The sequence below is a fragment of the Microcaecilia unicolor genome, chromosome 5, assembly GCF_901765095.1.
Source record: "Microcaecilia unicolor chromosome 5, aMicUni1.1, whole genome shotgun sequence".
Classification (NCBI taxonomy): Eukaryota; Metazoa; Chordata; class Amphibia; order Gymnophiona; family Siphonopidae; genus Microcaecilia; species Microcaecilia unicolor.
The window spans coordinates 218,031,249-218,054,302 of record NC_044035.1 but is presented as its reverse complement, the minus strand read 5'-3'; the positions used below and the strand labels follow the sequence as shown (position 1 = coordinate 218,054,302).

Genomic DNA, 23,054 nt, shown 5'->3' with positions numbered 1-23,054 from the left:
GTTTGCTTTTGTCAGAGCCCCCTGTCAAACCTCAGCCTGTGTCATGGGACCTCAACATCATCCTTACCCAGTCGATGAAAGCTCCATTTGAACCACTAGCTTCCTGTCCGCTGAAGTACTTGATTTGGAAGATCTTGTTTTTGATGGTAGTCACTTCAGCAGGGTCAGTGAGCTTCAGGTCCTACTAGCGGATCCACCTTACATGAAATTTAATCACAACAGAGTAGTTCTCCGCACTCACCCTAAGTTCCTTCCTAAGGTAGTATCGGAATTCCATCTTAATCAGTCAATTGTTCTGCCAACATTCTTTCTCAGATCTCATGCCCTTCTGGCAAAAGCACACTGTACACCTTGAACTGCAAGTGAACCTTTGCCTTCTACCTGGACGGACTAAGCCCTATAGATAGTCCACCCGGCCTTTTGTTCCCAGCAGGATGGGGGTAGCTATTGGTAAATACACTCTTTCCAATTGGCTGGCAGACTATATCTCTTTCATTTATGCCCAGGCTAGGCTGATTCTGGAGGGTCATGTCATTTCTCATAATGTCACGAGATTTGCAAGGGTCCGTCCACACATTCACATTCCACTACTGCCTTGAGCAGAACACCCGACGCAACAGCCAATTTGGTCAGACAGTCCTGCAGAACTTGTTTGGGGTCTAGAATCCAACTGCACCCCCTAGGCCCATTTTATTCTGTTCCAGGCTGCACCTTCTCAACCAGTGTGTATATAGTTTCAGGTTAATTGAACTCATTGGCCTCACTATTGCAAGTTCCTGTTGTCCTGATGTTGTTGTTGTTGGTGAGCCTGATAGCTAGGGATTCCCACTTGTGAGAATTATATGACCTGCTTGTCCTTGGAGAAAGCGAAGTTACTTACCTGTGGCAGGTATTCTCCGAGGACAGCAGGCCAATTATTCTCACATACCCTCCCACCTCCCCTAGGAGTTAAATTTAGTTTTAGCTATGTAATTGTACTACTGGTCCCATGCTCGCAACTCAGACGGGAAGGCACCTGTGCATGCACAGTGGGAACAGTGCCTCAAGCTCTTAAGAAGATAGTACGCTAGGCAGCGTTTCCACACGCTGTGGATGGCATCACCCACATGTGAGAATAATTGGCCTGTTGTCCTCTGAGAATACCTGCTTACAGGTAAGTAAGTTCGCTATTTTTAAAAATGGTGTTTAGCACAAAAATATGTGTGTGAGCATGATTGTGCACATAAGATTTGATCAGGTACACCAGACAATCACTTTAGGTCAGTCACTTCTATTAGCAGAATTTTCATCATTATGCAGTGCTTCCTATTGTTCAATTATCTTATCATTATATAAGCTCTTTGGGGAAAGCACTTTTTATGCATCACTTATGAGCAGGGACTGTCTTTCTTCTATGTTTGTGCAGCGCTGCGTACGCTTTGTAGCGCTATATAAATGCTAAATAGTAGTAGTAGATATATCAGCAGGCTTATCAGATAACCCTTTCCTTCACACCCTTCAATTACATAGAAGCCTAGATCATTGGAGCAAAAAAATACCCAGTCTGCCCATCCAAACCAGCAGCCCAGTCTCTATGCCTCCTTATTCCTCAGAGATCCTCAGTGCTTGTCTTGTGCCTTACTGAATCCTAATAGTGTCCTTGTTTCTATCATCTCCACTTCATTGTTCCATATTTCCATTATTCTTGAAATACTCTTGAATATATTCTTTTGTACTCTCATCCTCTGGGTAACCAGTTTGGACCAGTGAGTATAGAAGGAGACATTATCCTTTCTCCTGGGCTAGATCTAATTCTGAGCCCAGAGGAGTGAGCCCAGGAAGAGACCACTGGGAGACATGGAAGTTCAGTTTCCTGTGGAAGCATCTCCAACAGGTAAAGACATGATCACAGCAGCATTGGCTTCTGCCAGTGAGGAAGGCGAGGTGGAGAATAGCTGAAATGGAGCAGCAAGGGTGTTCCTAGCCTCAGCAGTGAAGGAAGTGGCTCTCAATCTTATCTTTACCAAATATATCTGGTTCAATGCCCCAGCTGGAAGCTGAGGAAACTTCTTTTTTGATGGCATCGGTGAGGTCTAACCATTTTAAACTTAAAGCCATATGGAAGCATTGTCAGTTCAGAATCATGGTTTTGCAAAAATAATTGATGGGCCTATTTCTGTGATTTTGACCTATAACATGATATCACGTTGGTTAAACAAGATGTCTTTGACCTGGATGAAAAAGTTAATACTTCACAAAGTAGGGAGGAGGTCATTATTCAGGACTATGTGACTTATGGTAAGGCTTGGGAGGCAGTTATTCTATGATTGTAGGAAACATCTAGAGACTGATTGCTTGTAATCTTATGAAGGGGAGAATATTTGATGTGATACTTAAGATTTTTTTTTAAACATGTATCTTACTGACTCAACCTATGAGGAAAGGAGCCAGGCAGGTACACCTCCGGTGCCCAACTACAAGTCCCTGGTGCCTAGGAGGAAAGGAGTCACTCCCCTCTGGAGGTATAAGGATCTCCAGAGGCTAGGGGAGGAAGAAAACTAGCGGTCCCAGGAGCCCCAGCAATCCACGAGGGAAAAGGAAGGGAGAAGGAAAGGAAACTACAAGTCCCAGGATGCAGAGGGAGAAGGGAGGGAATGGTTAATGAGAAATAATCAGGAGGAAGAGGAACAGATGGGGGAGATAAAAGGAGAGGAATTAGTGGACTGGGAGGAGGAGAGAGAAAGAGGAGCGGAGAGACCAGTGGAGGAGCCAGGGGAAAATGAACCCATGGATCTGACTGCATTGGCAGAGGTACAAGGAAAGAAGCTAAAAGGCTTGATAGCTAGCCTGGTCTCAAGGCTGAGAGAGCGTGGAGGCAGAATTAAGCAGCTGTTCCAATCACCAAAAGGAGGAAGAGTGGGGGAAGGTAGGAATCTTGCCCAGCAGTAAGGGCTGAGCCTGGGGTGAGCAGTCCTTTACCCCAAGACTGGGCTGGGAACTGTGATATGAACAATACCTTGCTGGGCTGAACTGGGACATGAACAGTACTTTGCTGGGGTCTGAACTGTGATGTGAACTGCCCTTCTCTGGGATAGGTGACGGTCCGGTGTCCCTACAGAGAAGCCAGGAAAGACCCTTTTTTTTTGGAAGTGATGTTACCTTGCCTTGTCCATACAAAGGTGAATAAACCCAAATTTGAAGTACATTTGCGTTTGTGGTTGTCTGGAGGCCCGGAGGCGTTACGGGGAACTCGTGGACAGCTCTGGGAATTACTCCCCCATGGATAGAAGCCCTGTTGGAGAGGACCCTGGGACCGCAGGGTGACAAACCTTAGCATTTGCCTCATAAGCACAGGTTCAAAAAAGTGATGAAGGCTTCCCTGAGGAAGGGGAAAGCCCTCTCCTTGCTGCCTGAGAGGGTACTGTGGCTGTAGCTCATGACAGTATCTATAGGTAGATATGGTAAAAGCATTTTTTAAATTTATATTTATGAATTTTCAAAATGTTATCCCATACAATAAATCTTGCTACAGCAAAGTGAAAAAATCAGGAAATAATTAAAATGAACATATCAATAAGGAAAATCAAAGAAATCCTCCATCAATCCTCAGTAATATAGGAGTAGCCAAGACACTATATAGAGGAAAGGTTTCCAAAGACAAAATCAAATGAAATAGTAATATAAAATGTATTCTATGTGAGCTATTTCCAACTCTTACGATGGTAAAGGAGAGCCAGCTTCAGCTATATAAACAGCAGCAGGGATTGAAGCCTGACAATCAGATTATTCAGCATTAAAGGAAAACAGACAATTGTTGAGACTCAAAGAATACATATTCAATTCAAATCAATTCTTGTATACCGCTAATATTGACTTTCCAGGGTGAGACAAAAGCAACTAGTGTTAGTGTGAGATATGAGAAACATTAGAGACCATTGGTGTAATGCATGATACTAAAAACATTAAGGAAAGGATAATGGATGATACTAGGAGGTAGAAGTCATGCTGGATTGTTATGAAGCAATCTTTGGGAAAAGAAAGGTTTTTAGCCTCTTCCTGAAGTTGAGGTTTTCTGTTCTGATGGGAATAGGTAGAGAGTTCCATATTTTGACTCCAAGAATGGGGAATAGAGAGCTGAAAATCTTCTGATTTTGAATTGTCTTTTGGAACGGTGATGCATCAGTTGTTTCAGTCTGTTAGACTGTACCAGACATAGCGAAGCGGTTTTAGTCTGCAGTTCAGAGGTGAAGCCCTGTAGGATTTGAAAAACTAAACAAGCACCTTTGAACCTGAGTGTTTCTGCTATGGGAAGCCAATGTAGTTTGTTTAGATGAGTTGAAACTCTAGTATATCTATTCAATCTGTATATAAGCCTAGCAGCTGTGTTCTATATGATTTGCAATTTTTTCTGATATTGACACTTAATACCAAGAAATAGAACATTACAGTAATCCAAGCGAGGTAGAACTAACATTTGGACTAGTAGTGCAAAGGCTTTTTGGTCGAAGAATGATCTGAGTAGAAGTAGCTGTCTCATTTTGAATGGTATTTTCTTCCATAGCTGGTTAATATGGGAAGAGAAGGTGAGTGAAGAATCAAGCAAGGTCCCTAGTATTCTGGTTTCAGATTCGACTGTAAAGATTTGACCATTGGTCAAAGATATTGATGATGGGACCTCAACTCCCTGATTTCGGAACCACAGGACCTTGTTTTTTTGCACATTCAATTTCAGTTTATTGGTCAGGTGCTAACAGCAGTCATACCATTCGCTACAGAGTGAGTTGGATCTATGTTTGAAACTGTCACTGGTAAGAGAAGCAGGATGTTATCTGCATAGGATAATAATAATTCATTAAGTCCCAGGTGTATTGAGGCAATAGCTTTGATTTGATAGGAATTCACTGAACCATTTGAACACAGTTCCTGTTATTCCTATCTGATCCAGGTGTTCGACTAGCAATGTGTGGTCAACCTCATCGAACGCTGCCAATATATCAAAGTGGAGAAGAATTACTTGGTCGCCTTTGCATAGGTGTTGTTTGATACATGTAGTTAGAACTAGCAGCAGTGTTTCCGTACTATGTGACAATCTGAAGCCAAATTGTGACCAGTGTAAAATAGAGAATTTTTCCAGATATAAAGAGAGATGTTTACTAATGTAGGTGGGGTATGCTTGCCACTGGATGGTAGTTTGCAGGCAACGTTATGTCTAGCCCAGAGAACAATTTCACCTATATTAGGAGGAACAGAGCCAGATTTTTACAGCTCATTGAGATTATCGAGTAACAGTTTACTGCTTCCATAAGGATGGATTTGAGTATGTTTTGGGCATTGATCCAGGGAGCAGTTGGCTCGGGAGCATTTCAACAGCATTGATCTTATATCCTCAACTGTTACTGGTTGAAAAGATTCCCATCAGTTTTAAGTCCTTGGGTTGTAGGATCTCCGGCGATTAAGGCCGATCTACGGATTGGACTATTTTCCTCTGTTGGTGTAGCTTTAGATAGTTTGGACCTAATTTGAAGGATCTTGTTCACGAAATGATCAGCATGTTTTCTGTAAATGCTCATCCTTATTAGTGCTGCTATAGTATTGGTGTTTTGAATCCACTACCACCTTATCAGAAAGCTGACTTCCATTTGGATTTATCAGTAGTATCTTTGTTCTTTTTCCATTACTTTTCAAGGCGTCAACATTCCTTTTTTAGGATGAATAATTCCTCTGTAAACCATGGCAAATATCTGGATGTCTTGATCTTTTTAGTGGTAAATGGAGCAATTTTGTCTAGTATGGCTTTCACCTTGGTGTCCTGGCGGGATCTGATCGAACCATGAGTAGGAGATGCGGTAGTGAGGGAATCTGTTAGCTCAGACCAGAAAGTGTCCTTGTTGATTTTACTTCTGGTTGAGATGAGTTTCGATTACTTGTGTCTGGTTAAGCTTGACATACAGATATCAATGATGAAATCCAGTTGGAAGTGGTCAGACTATGGTACTGGCTTCCATTTGAATGAACTAATCAAGCTATTAGGGCAGGAAGTCATGAAGTCTAACATATGGCCTTTTTCATGAGTTGCATCCTCTGAGAATGAAGTTAGTTCTCAGTCCTTCAGAAATGATTTGAAGTTGTGGATATCAGTGTCTGCATCATTTTCTAAGTGTAAGTCTCCCAGGAAAATAATCCTTGAAAACTGTGACATGGCAGAGGACATACTCTCTTCAAGTAGAAGTTCTGCCTTGGACCAAGCTCCTGGAGGATGGTTAATGAGGAGCAGAGCAATTTGATTTGCCTCTTTTGAATCATTGCAGAACTTGCACAGCATGTATTCTAGTTCAGGGAAAACCCCAGAACTAACTAAAGACATGTGAAAAAAAACTCTTAAAAATAAGAGCAAGTCCGCCTCCTTTTTTACCCTGTCTTGTAGAATGAAGAATACCATAACCAGGTGGATAGATATAGGGCAGTATCAGATTATCAACTTCTGTGAGCCATGTTTCTGAGATAAACAGCCCAGATTTGAAGATTCTAGCAGATCCCTGAATAAGAGAACCTTGTTCCACACAGACCTGGCATTGATATAAATGACGGGGACAGGCGTGAGTTGAGACTTTGTTCCAAAGGGGAGAATTGTTTGGATAATTGCAAAAGGTAGAGAGGTTTTTTAGGCCGTCGAATGTTAGCTATTTGGTTCTGGTCTGTAACCATAGAAATGTTCTGATGATATATATTAGCATTGTCTAGCAGATATCTGACATTACAATTAGGTTGTTTCTTAGTACAGGGTTTTCTAGACGGGTTATACATTATGGGGATAGGATTGGGCACTAATTTATCTGGTAGGCTGCCAAGCAGTATCGTTTTGTTGAGTCCCCTGAAAAAGCCTCCAACAATCCAACAGCTCTAAGCTACTCATTAGATCTAACAAAGACCTCCAGTGTCTCCTACTATGGGGACTAAACACAATAACCGTGCCTCATTAGAGGGCCGGCAAAGAGAGAGAAGTACAAAGATGACAATGGTAATTTAGTACTTTTTTTTTTAATTTTTATTTTGCAAAATTATAATTTACATTACAAGTGAATATTTGATAAGCAAAACAGACATACATTCTCTGTATTTTAACAGCAATTAAAGGAATAAGATAATAAAGAAAAACACTGTTAATCTTCTTTAGACCACAAAAATAAGGGAGGAGTTAACATATTATTCAGGAGAAAAACTTTTAGGAATAGGTTCATGAGTGAATATTGTTTTGCACATTTTTACTCAGACCTTATAATCTTAATCTCAATCTCAGACGTCAAGCTGTTACTAATTTCTTAGATTCTTCAAAAGTTCTTAGTTGTTCTGGATAGAAAAAGTTGTATTTAAAACCTGAATATTTTATTACACATTTGCAAGGATAATTAAGATAAAATGAAGCACCTAATGCCAAAACATTCTTCCTAATAGCAAGAAAAGCTCTTCTTCTATCCTGCATTTGTCTGGTTACATCCTTATGCATCCAAATCTTTTCACCATAAAATAAGGATTGAGAATTTCTAAAGAATAAGCGTTTAACTGCTTCTAAGTCTTGTTCAAATATGAAGGAAACGATTAAAGTCATACGATCAGAAACTTCTGACATAGAAAGTTTATTTATTTATTACATTTGTATCCCGCACTTTCCCACTAAAAGCAGGCTCAATGCGGCTTACATAGGTAACACAGAATTTTGTTATGTAAAGTAGGAAATTAAGTATAACATAGTAATGATGGGTAGTAATAGGGTGGATAGGTAGGTAGAGATAGGTGATAGAGAGGAAGGTAAGGTGGGAGATAGTCTGGGTCAATGTCGTTTTCTCTTCGGTATATGTAAGTTCTAACATATCAGTCACATTCAAATTTTCTGGCTCTTTCCTTTGTATTTGAGTATTCACATCCAAATCTGCATCCATTTTTTTCTTGTTTGGAATATAGAAAATTCAATTAATTGGAGGAATAAGGTCAGAGGAATATTTCAAAACTTCAACAATGTATTTCGGTAATTTAGTGCTCTGAGATTAGATCACAAACTTCCCATTCATGCAATTCAAATTCAGAATTGTCTAAATGATGAACTCTTGAGAGGAAAGGACGCAAGGCTTAGGTATTAGAAAAATAGAAAAGCTGTTTTATTAAAGGTAATGGCAGCAAATAGCAAATATAATCAGAGATAATACTTATGCAGAATTACCCATAGGGATGGTAGAACAATGACTTCATGTACCTGTCAAGGCAAAGATAACACACACTAGCCCTAGTCCTAAAGTTTATAGGATACCTGACACCCCAGGCATTAAGGAGAAACCAGTTAAACCTGACAGATGACAGCAATCGCGAACACTGAATCCGGAGGAAGTCAGGGACTGAAGACAGAGGCTGGAAAATGGGTTTCACCTCACGATCTGGCAAGGCAGCAGCACAGACCCCAGGCTGGCTCGCAGATGGTACAGATGGTAACTCTACCTAGGCAGATGAGCATGCAAGTGAGAAGGGGGGGAGGGCACATATCTTTAACGAGCCTTCATCACGTGGCTGGCTTAGCCTAGCTGAGAGCAGCTCTTGTGTGAACTGCCCAAGATAACAACCAGCCAGCTATTAGCTTAGAAAAGAAAGTCTTATACCCTTTCCTCTGGATTGGTGCCATGCTGACTAGAATAACAAAGTCTGAGGTTTTACAATGTTGTGACTTTGGGGGGCCCAAAGACCCAGCTCTTGATGCCTTAAATGTTTTCTTCTTTTCCATGTAGATTCCCAGTACAGTAAATAACGGTTGTTGTGAACAGTTGTTTTGCCTCTGTTAGCCTTGATGTGTCCTCAGTGTGCTTGAGGCCTATTACAGGAACAAACTGACATGGCCTAAGTCTATGAAAAGTCAGGTCCCAAGGTAGAATAGTGTTTGGTTGTAGTGCTACATGTTTTGTTCTTACACTTCTATATTGGCCCCCCTCCCTTAGAATGATCCAGACAAGCATCCAGGGCCACATTAAAATCCCTCCCCACCACTACCACCACCACTTCCTCATGGACAAAATTTTGTAGATCCACTTTGATCCCTTTAAAATACTCCGCTTGCCCTGAGTTAGGGACATATAAATTCACAAATGTCATCTCTTTCCCCTGATAGATGCCTCTAATGGCCACACAGCCCCCCCCCCCCCCCCCCCCCCACAGGATCTTTATAGATTTTTTGAACCGAAAACCCCACCTGTCTGCTGGGTCCCAGATGCCTGATTAACTACACAACAGTAGCATGCATAAAAGTTTAGTTTAATTGGTTTCTGGTTGGTCTTGCCTATTGCAAGCCCCTATTGTCTACTGTTTTTGGTGAACCTGATAGCTAGGAATTCCCATGTGTGGTAATTGATGTCCTACTTGTCCTCAGAGAAAGTGAAGTTACTCACCTATATCAGGTATTCTCTGGGGACAGCAGGACACATTACCACTTACCCTCCCAACTTCCCTTCGAGTTGCGTTCTTTAAGCTTTTATATTCAACTGCCTGGTCCCATGCAGCTGAGGCAGATGGGAAGGTACATGCACAGTTGGGGCTGGCAGAAGCTTCTAGAGGTTAGAGCATCTCTGCTGGGGCTTCGTCAGATTACACCATCCATATGTGGTAAAATGTGTCCTGCAGTTCTTGGAGAACACCTCTACAGGTAAGTAACTTCGCTATCTCACGTCTCCTGCCTTTCTTCCAGAATATAAATTTTGAGTTCTTTAAGTCTGTCCCCATAAACTTTATGATGAAGATTACTGACCATTTTAGTAGTTACCCTCTGAACTGACTCCATCCTAAAGACCCCATTCTAAAGATGGGGTCTCCAGAATTGTACATCGTACCTTAAATGAGGTCTTACCAGAGACTTATACAGATGCATTATCACCAACCTTTTCCTACTGGCTGTGCCTTTCACTATGCACCCAAGCATTCTTCTGGCATTTGGTATTACCATTTCTACCATTTGGCTACCTTAAGATAATCACATGCCCCCCAATTTTACCTTACTGGTTATTTGTTTTCTTCCATTTGCATCTTTGCTTTCCTGACTACTTTACCAACTTTTCTTAGCTTTTCCAGATATTGTTGCCTGCCTTCCTCTTTCTTTTATCTCTTGTAGTTTATGAAGGCTACCCTCTTTTTTCCAAATGTTCCAAAGTGGCTCTGAACGTGCGTGACCAAAAGTGCTTTCAGGCATGACTCTGCAGCCCTGCATCTGCAATTGCATGCTGGAAAAAGATCTTGCTTAGGAACCAGAGCTGCTATGATGTCGCCACCTGCACCCAGTACCATCTGATGGTCCGTGTTGTGTGGTATCACATTACTAGTAACATAGTAACATAGTAGATGACATAGTAGATGACGGCAGAAAAAGACCTGCACGGTCCATCCAGTCTGCCCAAGATAAACTCATGTGTATACCTTACCTTGATTTGTACCTGTCTTTCTCAGGGCACAGACTGTATAAGTCTGCCCAGCAGTTTTTCCTGCCTCCCAACCACCTGTCCCGCCTTCCATCACCGGCTCTGGCACAGACCGTATAAGTCTGCCCTCCCCTATCCTCGCCTCCCAACCACCAACCCCTCTTCCCCCCACCTGCTCTGCCACCCAATTGTAGCTAAGCATTACTGTAATTGATTACTTTTTCCGAGTAATCAAATACTCTCTACGGTGTTACTATATTTAATTACATTTTGAATGGTAATTGAAAGATGTTTTCTTTTCATGTTACCAGCAGTATTTTTCCTTGCTTCTCAAAGAACAAAGGAGTAAGAAGGTAGAAGCCAACACTCACCCGGCATCTTTTCCTCCCGGGGATAGAGGAAGCAAGTGGTTCCCGTGGAGTGTATGTGCCCCAGTGACCACTAGTGCTACCTAAGATCTTCCAAGATGTCCAAGTATCGCCTCCTCCTCATTTCAATAATTCAGCGCAGCCACACTTGTTCTCTGCCCAGGCTTATGCAGCAAGGCCTCACGCTGACACACGCACGGGCCAGCGGCATCGGAGGTCACCTGATCTACTGGCGTGGGGTGACCTCCACATGCAACCAGAAGATCGCTGCACATGCAGGTCAGCTCATGCACGTAACAGTAGAACAGTTGACCTCTGATGCTGCTCGCCCATGTTGGGTCATTGTGAGCCTTGCTGCATCAGTCTGGGCAGAGAGCAAAGGTGGCTGTGCTGAATTATTGAAGCGAGGACTTGGGGGACTTACTGCAAAGTGCCAGTTTACCGAGGATTTGCTGTTGCTGCACAGTGCCAGTTAACTGTGTGTTCCGTAGTTTGCCACCAAAGCGGTAAGTGTTATGACTTGGTTGCTCATAGGAAAGCATCATATATTTCTAGAAATATGGGCCCCTCTTTGGAATAATGGCATTTGTACTTCATAGTGAGCAGCAAAATTTTGAGGATAAATCAGTTCAAAGATGTTCTCTTTATTCACATTGCTAAGTGGCAATTAAGGAATTGTGGGTTATAATGTTCTTTTAAGTTTTTTTTTTTGTTATTAAACTGAGGATCCTGTTGAAATGTTGGGCACCTATGTACTCGTATCATGCATGTGGGATCTCCATAGTATCGAATACTCCCTCAGGAAATTCTGCACAGCTACACAATGCTTGCATGAAGATTTCTTTATTTTTATGTAGTGAAAAATGCAGTCAGAGTGAACACAAATTAAATATGTGGTTCAAAGTAATTTAACATTATTCTTCAGGAAGAATTAGATTGAACCCTTACATGTACAGAGCCTCTAATGTATTTCAGTCATCTATGCTCTCACAAAGACTTTGAAGTCCCCTCTCACAAGTTGCTTATAAAGACTTCAAATACTGCCTGGCCTTTGCAGGCTGCCCGAAGAGTATTGTATAGGTTTATGTAGTTGGCTTTGTATTTTCAGCCATTCCACAAAATATGCCCCCTTTTTTAGGCATGGAAGCTGTCAGGGCTCTTGCACTGTGCTATACAATGTCTTCCTCTGGGAGGTACTGTTACTGCAGAGTTACTAGTATTCCAAAATGTTTCATGGCCCTCAGGATCTCTCTGTGCTAGGGATTTGGCTGGGATTTGAGGGGGGAAAACTTTGAAACCATGGACACAAGTATAAAGTTTCTAAGTCCTTTTTTTACCTCCAGACTTTACATCAATTTTCCTTAAAATACCTTTATTGGTGAACTTCCCAAATATATTCACTTTCATCTGTGACCTAAGTGTTATTTGGAGTTATTTCTTTGGATAGTATTATTCAAGAATTTTGTTGAGGTTGCCTCACCATTGCCGCTTTTTTGAAAGCTAAGTCTGCTCTCACATGTTGCTGATAGAAGATTTTTTAGTGCTGGTGGGCTGAGTGGAACTAGATTTCTAAGTATCAACTAATCCAGGATTAGGGCGGTTGTCTTTGTGCAGTTTGAGGGGATAATCCCAGTCAATGGCGGACCAACAGTTGCATTAAAACGCACCTGATTGGTCCAGTAAAATGGTCACTGTGTGTTTATAAGTCCAAATATTCCTGTGATGGCTTTCTAGAAGTTTCTTCTTTGAGTCACTTGATTTTGTGTTTCAGTCCATACTTAGGGGCCCTCTTACAAAGGTGCCTACATGCATCCAGCATGCGCTAAATTGGAATTACCACCCAAGCACCACATGCCCCGGCAGATAATTCTGAATTTGGCACGCGCTGAAAACATTCAGTAGAAAATAATTTTGTACTGCTTGAGTGGTCGGCAGTTGGCGAGTGCTGGATGGTTACCGTATGGGTAACACGTTAGCCCTTACCGTAAAGTCAGTGCGTGGCATTAAGGGCTCAGGCACTGGTTTTCATTTTGCTGCACGTCCATTTCCTGACACACAAAAAAAACCTTTTTCCAGACATGGTGAAAACATGGTCCAGCGCACGTCTAATACACACACCTACAGTACCGCAGACCATGTTTTGGGGCACCTTTGTAAAAGGGCCCCTTATTGCACTATGTAAATAATATGAACGATATCTGAAACAACTTCTTCAAAATCTGCCTTCGATTCTGGTAGCTGAAAGAACTTTTTTGCATTTATAAAGTTGATAAAAACCTTTCAGTGAAGTGCAAGCTATGTATGCCTTTGCCAAAAGTCCTCAGGTTCATCCACGAACAGCATGCCGAATCATAAAAAAACACTTGAGCTAGGTACTCATATTTACATTGTTGTCCAACTTTTGTATATACGTTTTCACTTTTAAGAAGCACCAACATTATCAAAGAGTAAAGAACTGTAAAGCAACAATGGCATTGACTTATAAAATTTGCCTTTTTAAATAATAAGAGGATGGAAAAGTGTTAAAATATTCTTTAAAATATTTTCCAAATATTTAAAATAAAGTATTGAGTTTTTAAATGTAAAGATGATTATGTAAAAATGTTAAAATATTTAAAAGACAATGTTAGAATGTTTATTCACTTTGGGCCCTGTTTACTAAGGCACGCTGGCATTTTTAGTGCAAGCTAATGCTAGCGGGGAGATGGGAACGACTTCCCTATGAAGAAAGACTAAGGAGGCTAGGGCTTTTCAGCTTGGAGAAGAGACGGCTGAGGGGAGACATGAGAGAGGTATATAAAATAATGAGTGGAGTGAAACAGGTGGATGTGAAGCGTCTGTTCACGCTTTCCAAAAATACTAGGACTAGGGGGCATGTGATGAGACTACAGTGTAGTAAATTCAAAACAAATCGGAGAAAAGTTTTCTTCACCCAACGCGTAATTAAACTCTGAAATTCGTTGCCGGAGAACGTGGTGAAGGTGGTTAGCTTGGCAGAGTTTTAAAAAAGGGGTTAGACGGTTTCCTAAAGGACAAGTCCATAAATCGCTACTAAATGGACTTGGGAGAAATCCACAATTCCAGGAATAACATGTATAGAATGTTTGTACGTTTGGGAAGCTTGCCAGATGCCCTTGGCCTGGTTTGGCTGCTGTCGTGGACAGGATGCTGGGCTCGATGGACCCTTGGTCTTTTCCCAGTGTGGCATTACTTATGTACACCCATATATTCCTGAGTGTGTCTAGTGTTAGTGTGTGCTAATTTTTAGCTCTGTATGTATTAAAAAATGGAAACCATCAATACTTAATACCAATTTAAAAATGAACTGCCCAGTAAAAAACAATCATTGAAACAACTTTATAAAGTGGGTGAGAGGCTTATTCAGCAGGTGTAAAACTTCAGATGTTATCTTGGCCAACTGATCAAACTTTGCAAGCACTGGATTTACAAAGATAAGTGTCCACCATAGTTTCAAAACAAATATGTGCTAGAAGAAATCTCAAGGACAAGATATCAGGCATTAAAAAAAAGTTTACTCACATGCTTCTGTGCCTGGAAATGTTAGGTAGTTAGGAAAAACAGTTAGTGTAACACCCTAACTTATATGCACAATAGTGTAATTTATCCATGATGGAATTTAAAAAAACCATGTAAAACATCTTTTATGGTAAATGAAGTGATTCTCAACACAAAAACAGTGGTGAATATGTAGAAAGATGATAAAAACAGTACTGGCTGCTTAAAAAATATTCATGATGTGATGATAAAAAACAATGTGGACTAGAGATTTTGCATTGCTAAAAAAAAAAAAAAAAGACCCAAATTACAAAACAAACATCTTGAGATGTTCTAAAATCCATTGGAACCAAAATCACTGTGAAAAACATCTTTAAAGTCCTCAGAAATGATTAAAAAAGAAAAAACATAGTGGAACGCATTGAAGACAATACTGTGCATTCCAGTGATGTCAGTGCATTTCACTGACATCATCAATGTGTTCCAACCACAGAAGAAACCTCAGAGTCTAAACAATTCCATAAACCACGAGGAATATCTTAAATACATTTTAGTGTACTAAAACTAATAAAAACAGAAGAAAATGACCAATTATCGAATCTACCAACCCATAAAAATTAAAATAAAGAGCAAAAACGTGATAAAAATGCAGGTAAGCCATCCCATAAAAACCTTACAGAAAGAATCTGCCAGTGTAAAAACAAAACAAACTTAATGAAAAACAAGGTTAAAATGTAAAAACAACAAGGGATTCATCCTGTCTCCTCAAACACTTGTTAAATTGTTAAAATACAGAATTCAGAAACTATCATAGAAGATTTTACAGATATAGCCAAAAAAACCATCATAGGAATACAGAGAAATCAAGATTCAGACCATAGGGTGTAATTGTAGTAACTTTCCAGTGGGTATCACTGTAGAGTGTTTCAAAGATGGGCACCAGGATGCTGTAACACGTTCATCATGTAGTAGATGCTGATGGGCGGGTGCAACTTCTTAATCATTTACAAGATGACCTCCAACTGAGGCACATGGACCAACACAGAAATTTACAGATTAAACACTACTTTCATTCTCTACATTCCCAATGTCTTACAGAAGATGCAATAGAACAAATTGAAGAGGCTTATTTACTTGCTAAAGTAGATTGGACTAGAATTTCTTTTTATTATAACATGTTACATGCTAAACAACCCTCTTTAGAATATTAGGAACAAAAATGGACTCAGGATTTGGGATTGGTGGTCACTCCTACAATGCTTAAAGGTTTGGTTTTTACTCCTTTAGCCAAAGTGGTGAATGCTAACCTTAAGGGACAGATTTATAAGTTTGCTTTTCAAGTTTATACTGCACCTGATAGAGCTCTTAAAATGGGCATTGCTGCTGATAATAAATATATAAAATGTGGCTTATATGGGGCCACATTGGGCCATTTATTTTGGTCTTATAGCATTATCCAAAGTTCTTGGGACTGAGGGACATCATTCTGTACTTAGAGTCTTATATATATAAAATCCATATAGGACACAGCTATCAGGCGCTCTACCTCTGCTCCAGAAAATCAATTTTACTTTCTGTTCTTTCTCACCAGGAAATGTATACTTTTGCAGTGGTGTAGTTGACCCGCCAAATATGGCACAGTGTTTGAACCTGGTCTGTGCTATGATGGTTTCTGAGAGGCATAGAGCGGGCTGGAATGAAGCTAGATGTTGGATCAAGTTTCAAAAAATAAGGGAGCCAATCTGGAAGGAGATGCTTCATAGGGCACGCAGATGGATTCTTAATTATTAACTCAGAAGGTCTTTTGTTTTGTTTTGGGAGGGGGGGGGGGGTCCAACTCATGGCATAAGGAACACCACTGGATTTAGACCTTTTTAAGTTGTTACTAATGGGAGGGGACAGGGTGGGAGGGATGCTTCATTAGAAATAATTTTGTAGTTATTTCTCTTGTTAACAAAAGGTGGGGCAGTAAGCTATTTTTACCTTTTTTGGATTATGGGGCCCTTTTACTAAGCTGCGTAAGCATCTATGCGTGCCAAAATGGAGTTACTGCCTGGCTACCACGTGGCTCTTGCAGTAATTTCATTTTTGGCGCACGTCCGATACACGTGTCTGAAAAATCATTTTTATTTTCGGACACGTGTATCGGACGTGTGGCATTTGGCGCACGTAGGTCATTACTGCCCGGTTACCATGTGAGACTTTACTGCTAGGTCAATGGCTGGCGGTAATGTGTCGGACCCAAAATGGATGTTCGGCAATTTTCACGCCCACGCCCAAAACACGCATCTACACTACCGCAGGCCATTATTCAGTGCACCTTAGTAAAAGGACCCTATGTGTTTTGAGCCTTTGACACCTTGTACTTATCAGTTTTTTCAATAAAAATTACGGAAACCAAGGGAAAAAAACAACAACAGAACTTTAGAGACTAGTAGCTATATCAGTACAATTTCATTTTAAACTCAGAAAGTAGCAATGTGGATCTCCAGGAAACATAATTTATTATTGATGTGTCTTATAAATATTTGTGATGTTAGAATTCAATTATGAAAAACATTTATCGTTATCTCCACAATTTGGGGCTGTTGTGTGTTCTTGTTTTGATCAGCTTCAGATGATTTGCCAGTTGAAATCACTTCTTAATTGACTAAGATGGTCCAGACAGCTGTTACGAGCCACTTGGATTACTGTAATTAACTGTGTCATGTATTGATAATCTTAGAAGGCTACAGCTCATCCAAAATACAGCAGCTAGGCTAATCAGTGTAAAGAAGATCACATCTATATTTACAGAGTTGTATTGGCTCCTGACCTCTGTGCAGGGCCGTGCCTAGGGTCTCCGGCGCCCCCCCCCCCCCCCCCCCCCGTTGGCCCGCCCCCCCCCCCCCCCCCCCCCCCCCCCGAAAACGATCGCTACACTGCCCGCCCTCTTCTCCCCAGATCCTTTTCCTTTTTTTTTTTTTGTTTAAATTTACCTCTGTCCGGCGGCAGCGTAGCGTCAGTGAGAAGGAGGCAGCGCTCCCCCGCCCCGACGTGTCTACTAGTCTTCTTCCCTTCGCTAAGTGTCCCACCTTCTTCTGACATCATTTCTGACATCAGAAGAAGGCGGAACACAGCGAAGGGAAGACTAGTAGACACGTCGGGGCGGGGGAGCGCCGCCTCCTTCTCACTGACGCTACGCTGCCGCCGGACAGAGGTAAATTTAAACAAAAAAAAAGGAAAAGGATCTGGGGAGAAGAGGGCGAGGTAAGCATGGTGTGGCGGGGCGCCCCCCAGAGGATAGTGCCCTCCTGCCATGCTTACCTCGCTTACCGTGTTGGCACGGCCCTGCCTCTGTGCAAATTTTGTTTAAAATACTATAGGGTCCTTTTACAAAGGCACACTAGGGTTTTTAGCCCACACTAAAAATAAGCATGCGCTAAATGCTAGAGACACCCATATATTCATAAGGCGTCTCTAGTGTCTAGCGCATGATAATCATTACCTTGCTCTTTTGGGGGTACTGCCGGTCCTACGTGGCATTTGCTCGGGGCAGGACTACCGCCGGCAGCCACGTAGGGCCGACAGTACCCCTGAAAGAGCGAGCAGTAAGCCCACTTTGGACTTACCGCCGCTCTGTAAAAGGGCCCCTTAGTTTCCACATAGCATATCAGAACATACTTAATCAAATATTATGCACATAGAGGCCCTTTTGCAGAGTGCCAGTAATCCCAACGTGGGCTTACTGCTCGCTGTTCCAGAACTACCGCCAGCCCAATGTGGCTGCCGGTGGTAGTCCCGCCCTGAGCGTGCGCAATTTCCAGGAGAAAAAGAAAACCCCTCAGAAATGGATTGCACGGCGATAATACGGCGGTAATCTAGTATCGCCGCACGCTGCCACAGTTACCACCGGGTTAGCACGACAGCCCTTATTGTCTTGAGAAGTTCACAGGTATGCCATATAGCAGAGAGTCTCTCTAAAGTCAAGAAAACAATAGATCTAATAAAAGACCACTGTTTAACATTTCAGATGATGCCACCTCTGATTCACCTACCTCCAGCAGCTACATGAATTACCCCAAGAGGGGCTTTTTTCCTCCAAAGCATTATCTGTTGTATGCTCAACCCTGACTTCATTCTCTGGATAATAAACGCTAGAGAATAAGGTTGTAGACAGTCCCACAAGTTGCCCTCTCACCCCATGCCTGAAAGAAACATCTCTTTGAGTAGTTCACAATATCATTTCTTCCAGTGAGTTTATAGACCAGAAGCAAGTATCCCTCTAGTGGCTAAATTAGCAGTGGCTTATGTTGCAGAACTGTTGTCAGATTTCTTAGCAAAATTTGATTGCCTACATCCCCTGCCATTTGGATTCAGGACATACAAAGTCAGTGTTACTGGCTATTGTTTCTAAGATTAAAACATTTGCTCATGACAAAACTGCTATTCTTCTCCAGTTTGACTTACCTGCAGCATTTGATATGTAGATTACAATATATCCTGTATAATAAAAAGCACCTCCAACGTTCTGAAGCTGACTCTGTGGCATTTAAACATTGAGGCATTCGTGCGCTCCATCTCATGAATTGACGTCAGTACTTCCTGGTACGTCACCAGCAACACTGACCAACCGCATGAAAGCAGCATGAGGCACACCAACGGACTGAAAAAACAGGCCAAACAGCGTGCTCGAACGTCAACGACACACAACCGCTGTGAACACTGCCGGTAAACCCACCTCACAGACACACTCGACAACACCCCCCCCCCCCCCCCCCCCCCCCCCCGGTGCTGTGCCACTGGGCCCCAGCCACAGCCCCCCTCATCCACTCTCCTCCCCAATGCACACTGCCACAGACCTCACTCTCCTGTCCGACTTCGGATCTCCCCCTCCTCCCCGACCAACTCCCTCACAAATCGCCGTTCAATCCCCCCATACTCTCCCCCCTCCCGTCATGACTCGCCTCTGGACGTAGAGGACCCCACCCTCTCCCCCCGCGTTCAAGGGTCGTCGTCCCCCCGTTACACCCTACCTCCCTTTCACTTGCAGGCACCATCCCTCTCCATCGTCGGTGTTACGGCGAATGGCAGCAGCTAAACAAAGCGTCCAAGCTCGGCCCTTCTCTCTCTCTCTCTCACAGCTCTAGTCCTGCCCGTGCGGAAATAGGACATGAGAGAGAAAAGGGCCGAGTCTACACGCTTTGGACTGCTGCTGCCAGCCGCCGTAACACTGACGATGAGAGTGAAGATGAATCCCCCCCCCCCAAAAAAAAACACACGCTGACCCCCCTGCAAAACCCTCTCAGTTCACCACCACCCTCAAAGACAACTGACACTTCCTCCAACTTTGCCAGCACAACACATCCCCACCCCCCCAAAAAAACCCACACTAATACGAGCCAGCAACAACACGGTCAAAACCCACTCCACCCCTCAACATACGTTGACCCCCCTCCAAGCACCCAGCCACATCCTCACAGTTCACTACCCCCGCCCCCCCCCCCCCCCCCCCCCCCGTTATTGTCAGACACACACACACACAATATCACAAAAACACACACATTTGCCAGCAAACACCCAGACCGCCCCACCCTCTCTCACACACACACACAAACTGTGACACAGACACACTCTCACACACAAAAACTACCTGTGTGACACAACACTCACACACACACTGATGCACAACATGGAGAGATGGACACTCACTCTCTCCCCCGCCACACCCTCACAGTTCACCAACCCCGCCCCCTATTCCCCCCCCCCCCCCACGACATTCTGAGGCACAAACACAAAATCACACAAACACAGACACTCACACCCAACCTCCCAGTCAACACAACCCTCTCTCACTTTCACACACACACGAACTATCTCTGTGACACACAGCCACACTCTCTGTGTCACACACACAGTGATGCCGCCTCACAGATCACCACATACGCCCCTTACCCACACATCATCTCTCTCTCACACATACTCCTTCCCATGCATCACTCTTAGACACACACAAACTCACTTCATGTAACTGCCAAACTTAATGTCTCCTAACACACAAGAAACCACAACGGAGTGACACTGTGAAACACAGAACAAAACTCAAGAAATCTGGAACACTGGACTCCCAGGTATGTAACTTCCTTTTACTAAACCCTACAAATACAATAACAACCAACACTACAAAAAAACAAAATTAAAAAAAAAAAACATATTGCACATAATAAAACAATGTAAATTATTCATTACCAACACAACACAATTATCCTAAAAATCCCTTTCACAACATTCATTGCAGAAAACAAATACCTTGCTAGCACCCGTTTCATTGCTATCAGAAACGGGCCTTTTTTTACTAGTTGTTATATAAATTGAACTCACTAGGAATTTCTGGCAAGGTTTTCACCTTGGTAAAATAGATATTATAAAGTGAACTATATGGCATCTTTTTTTCTTATAATTTCTTGTCTATTGTGTCAAAAACATTTTTCATATGCCAACATGTTTTTATTAATACCGATCCAGGATATATTAAATTTATCTTTACCATTGATAACATCGTGTATAAGAAAATTCAGTGCATGGATTTAAATTTAATAGAGACAAGATTATGGGGCTCTTTTACTAAAGGGTGGTAGGGGTTGCACTGGCTTGGCGCTCGATGATGTGGCTCTACTGCTGGGCTCACTCAAGAGCCTGGCAGTAGTTCCAGGTCTCTCGTGCGCCATTTCTGGCACTAGAAAATATGCTTGTATGTTCTAGCACCAGATCCCTCACCGCCTCCTAAATAGGTGGTAAGGGCTCCGGAAGTAAATGGCCGTGCAGCAATTTTTTAATTACCACACAGCCATTTACTGGCCGTTTAAAGAAAAGGCCTTTTTACCAGCAGCAGTAACAGGTGGCCTCTGTGCGCAGAAATCCCATTCGCTGACACCACCGCGGGCCACCTTTTACCGCCATTTCATAAAAGAACCCCTAAGTTACTTTGGTTAGACCGAGTAGGCCATAGTATCCTTACAGAATTGTCTTTCCCTGATGGTTTTACTTTAAAAGCTGAAAATACTTCTAAGATTCTTGGAGTCATTTTAAACACATCCTTATCTTTGAAACCACATGTCGATGCAGTTATCAAAACTATTTTTTTTAATTACATTGTCTTAGAAGATTTTTTTCTGCTTTTTGAAGAGAAGCATTTTTAAATTTTAGTCAAGGCGATGATACTTTCTAAATTGAACTGCTGTAATGGGTTATATTGTCTGCTTCTGGCAAACCTGATTGCCAGATTACAGGTAATGCAAAATACTGCAGTGAAGATGATTCTGGAACAAAAAGATCTTTGATGAAACTGCATTGGTTGCCCATTAAAACATATAATTAGTTCCTGTATTTTTCTTTTATAACTTATCATTTGTATTGTGTATTATCCACTTTGAATCTGTTGATGGGAGCGTATTTTTAATAGAAATGTATAAACCATATTTTTATATATAAAAAGGGGTAAAGAGGAGAATGGCAAGGGACTATATAACAGTATAAACCAATGATCACACAAAAAATATCCTGCTGTGTATAAAGCATCTTACTTTTATTAGAGCAGCCAGGCTGATGTGAACTGTGCAGGGCATTGCAAGACTCTTACTGCTAGCACATTTTCATGGCTTAGTTCACGGTATTGCATACAATAACTCCAATATACTGTGCTGATGTACTGTGATATGCAGTCTTGTCTTGTGTTGCTTGGAGTTACAATAGACACCTGATCACTGGTATTGTTTTAAAAATTTAAGATCAAGTAGTCGTGAGACCTGAGATTTTATTTATTTGTTTTCAGCAATGGCTGGGAAAGGGAATAAGCCATCCTCTGCTCAGCTGGAGCTACGTATGGTGCAGAGCAAGAAGGACATAGAAAACCCGGAGCTGATAATCAAGGCAACTGTGTTATAAAAGTTGGGGGTATCTCCTTTGAACACATATTTCCTCTTCTCTTCATCCTGTCTGTGCAGTGTTTGCCTTGGATTTGTGCCAGAGTCCCCTGCAGTCCCTGCACTCTTGCCTGTATGGATAGAAATACATCATATTCATTCGAGCCAGCAAGATTCCCATTTATTTACTTTAAAGAATCTGAAATATGAAGAGGAAGGACAACAATGGATCAAGACGTTACTTCTCTGAAACCAGAAGTTAAATATCACCAAGTTGGCTAGATTCTTAGAATGAGAGGGAGATACCTTCCACATCCAGTGCCAGGTTATATTAAGATGATGGTACCTCCCATGCCTGGTAACTCAGTATTTTGAGAGGCAAATGACTGGTTTTGGATTTTCTAAATTATTTTGTGCCAAAATAGTATGAACTTTAATAAGGAGTTGTCTGTACATTTGTCACAGGATCCCATTTCACAACCACATACTCAAGGTTTAACTTAATGTGAGAATAGAAGTGGAAACTCAGCTGGCTGTGGAAGTGAAACTGAAGGTGGGGATTAAGACATTAGATTGTAAGTCTAGGTCAGAGGTGTCTTTGTCAGTGCTCTTTCCTTAATCACCTGTACTTCAGACTCAGAATTTTACAATACCTTCTAAAATAAAGATTTGATATCCAAAACTATTTAACTGGCCAGAAACGGCTGCTGGCCGGTTAAATCGCCTGTTTAGGGCTAACCAGTCATCTTCAGCGGCACTTAACTATTTAGGGCCACTGAAAATGTTCAGTTAATACCTAATGCAGAACTTGACTATTTTGGGGACATTCTAGGAGACAATATTCA

At 42.0% G+C, this 23,054-nt stretch overlaps 1 protein-coding gene across 3 annotated transcripts in view; it reads left to right on the top strand.

Annotated features, from left to right (window-relative positions):
• Positions 1-22,386, top strand: part of PDXK (pyridoxal kinase) — a 282,079-nt gene extending 259,693 nt beyond the window's left edge. For 2 of the 3 annotated variants that reach the window (XM_030203776.1, XM_030203775.1), the window contains one exon: positions 22,119-22,386. In XM_030203776.1, coding sequence (XP_030059636.1) covers positions 22,119-22,193 — 75 coding nt within the window. In that variant the 3' untranslated portion in view covers positions 22,194-22,386. The remainder of the gene's footprint in view (positions 1-22,118) is intronic. The other variant, XM_030203777.1, reaches the window with a different exon arrangement.
• Positions 22,387-23,054: the final 668 nt, after the last annotated feature.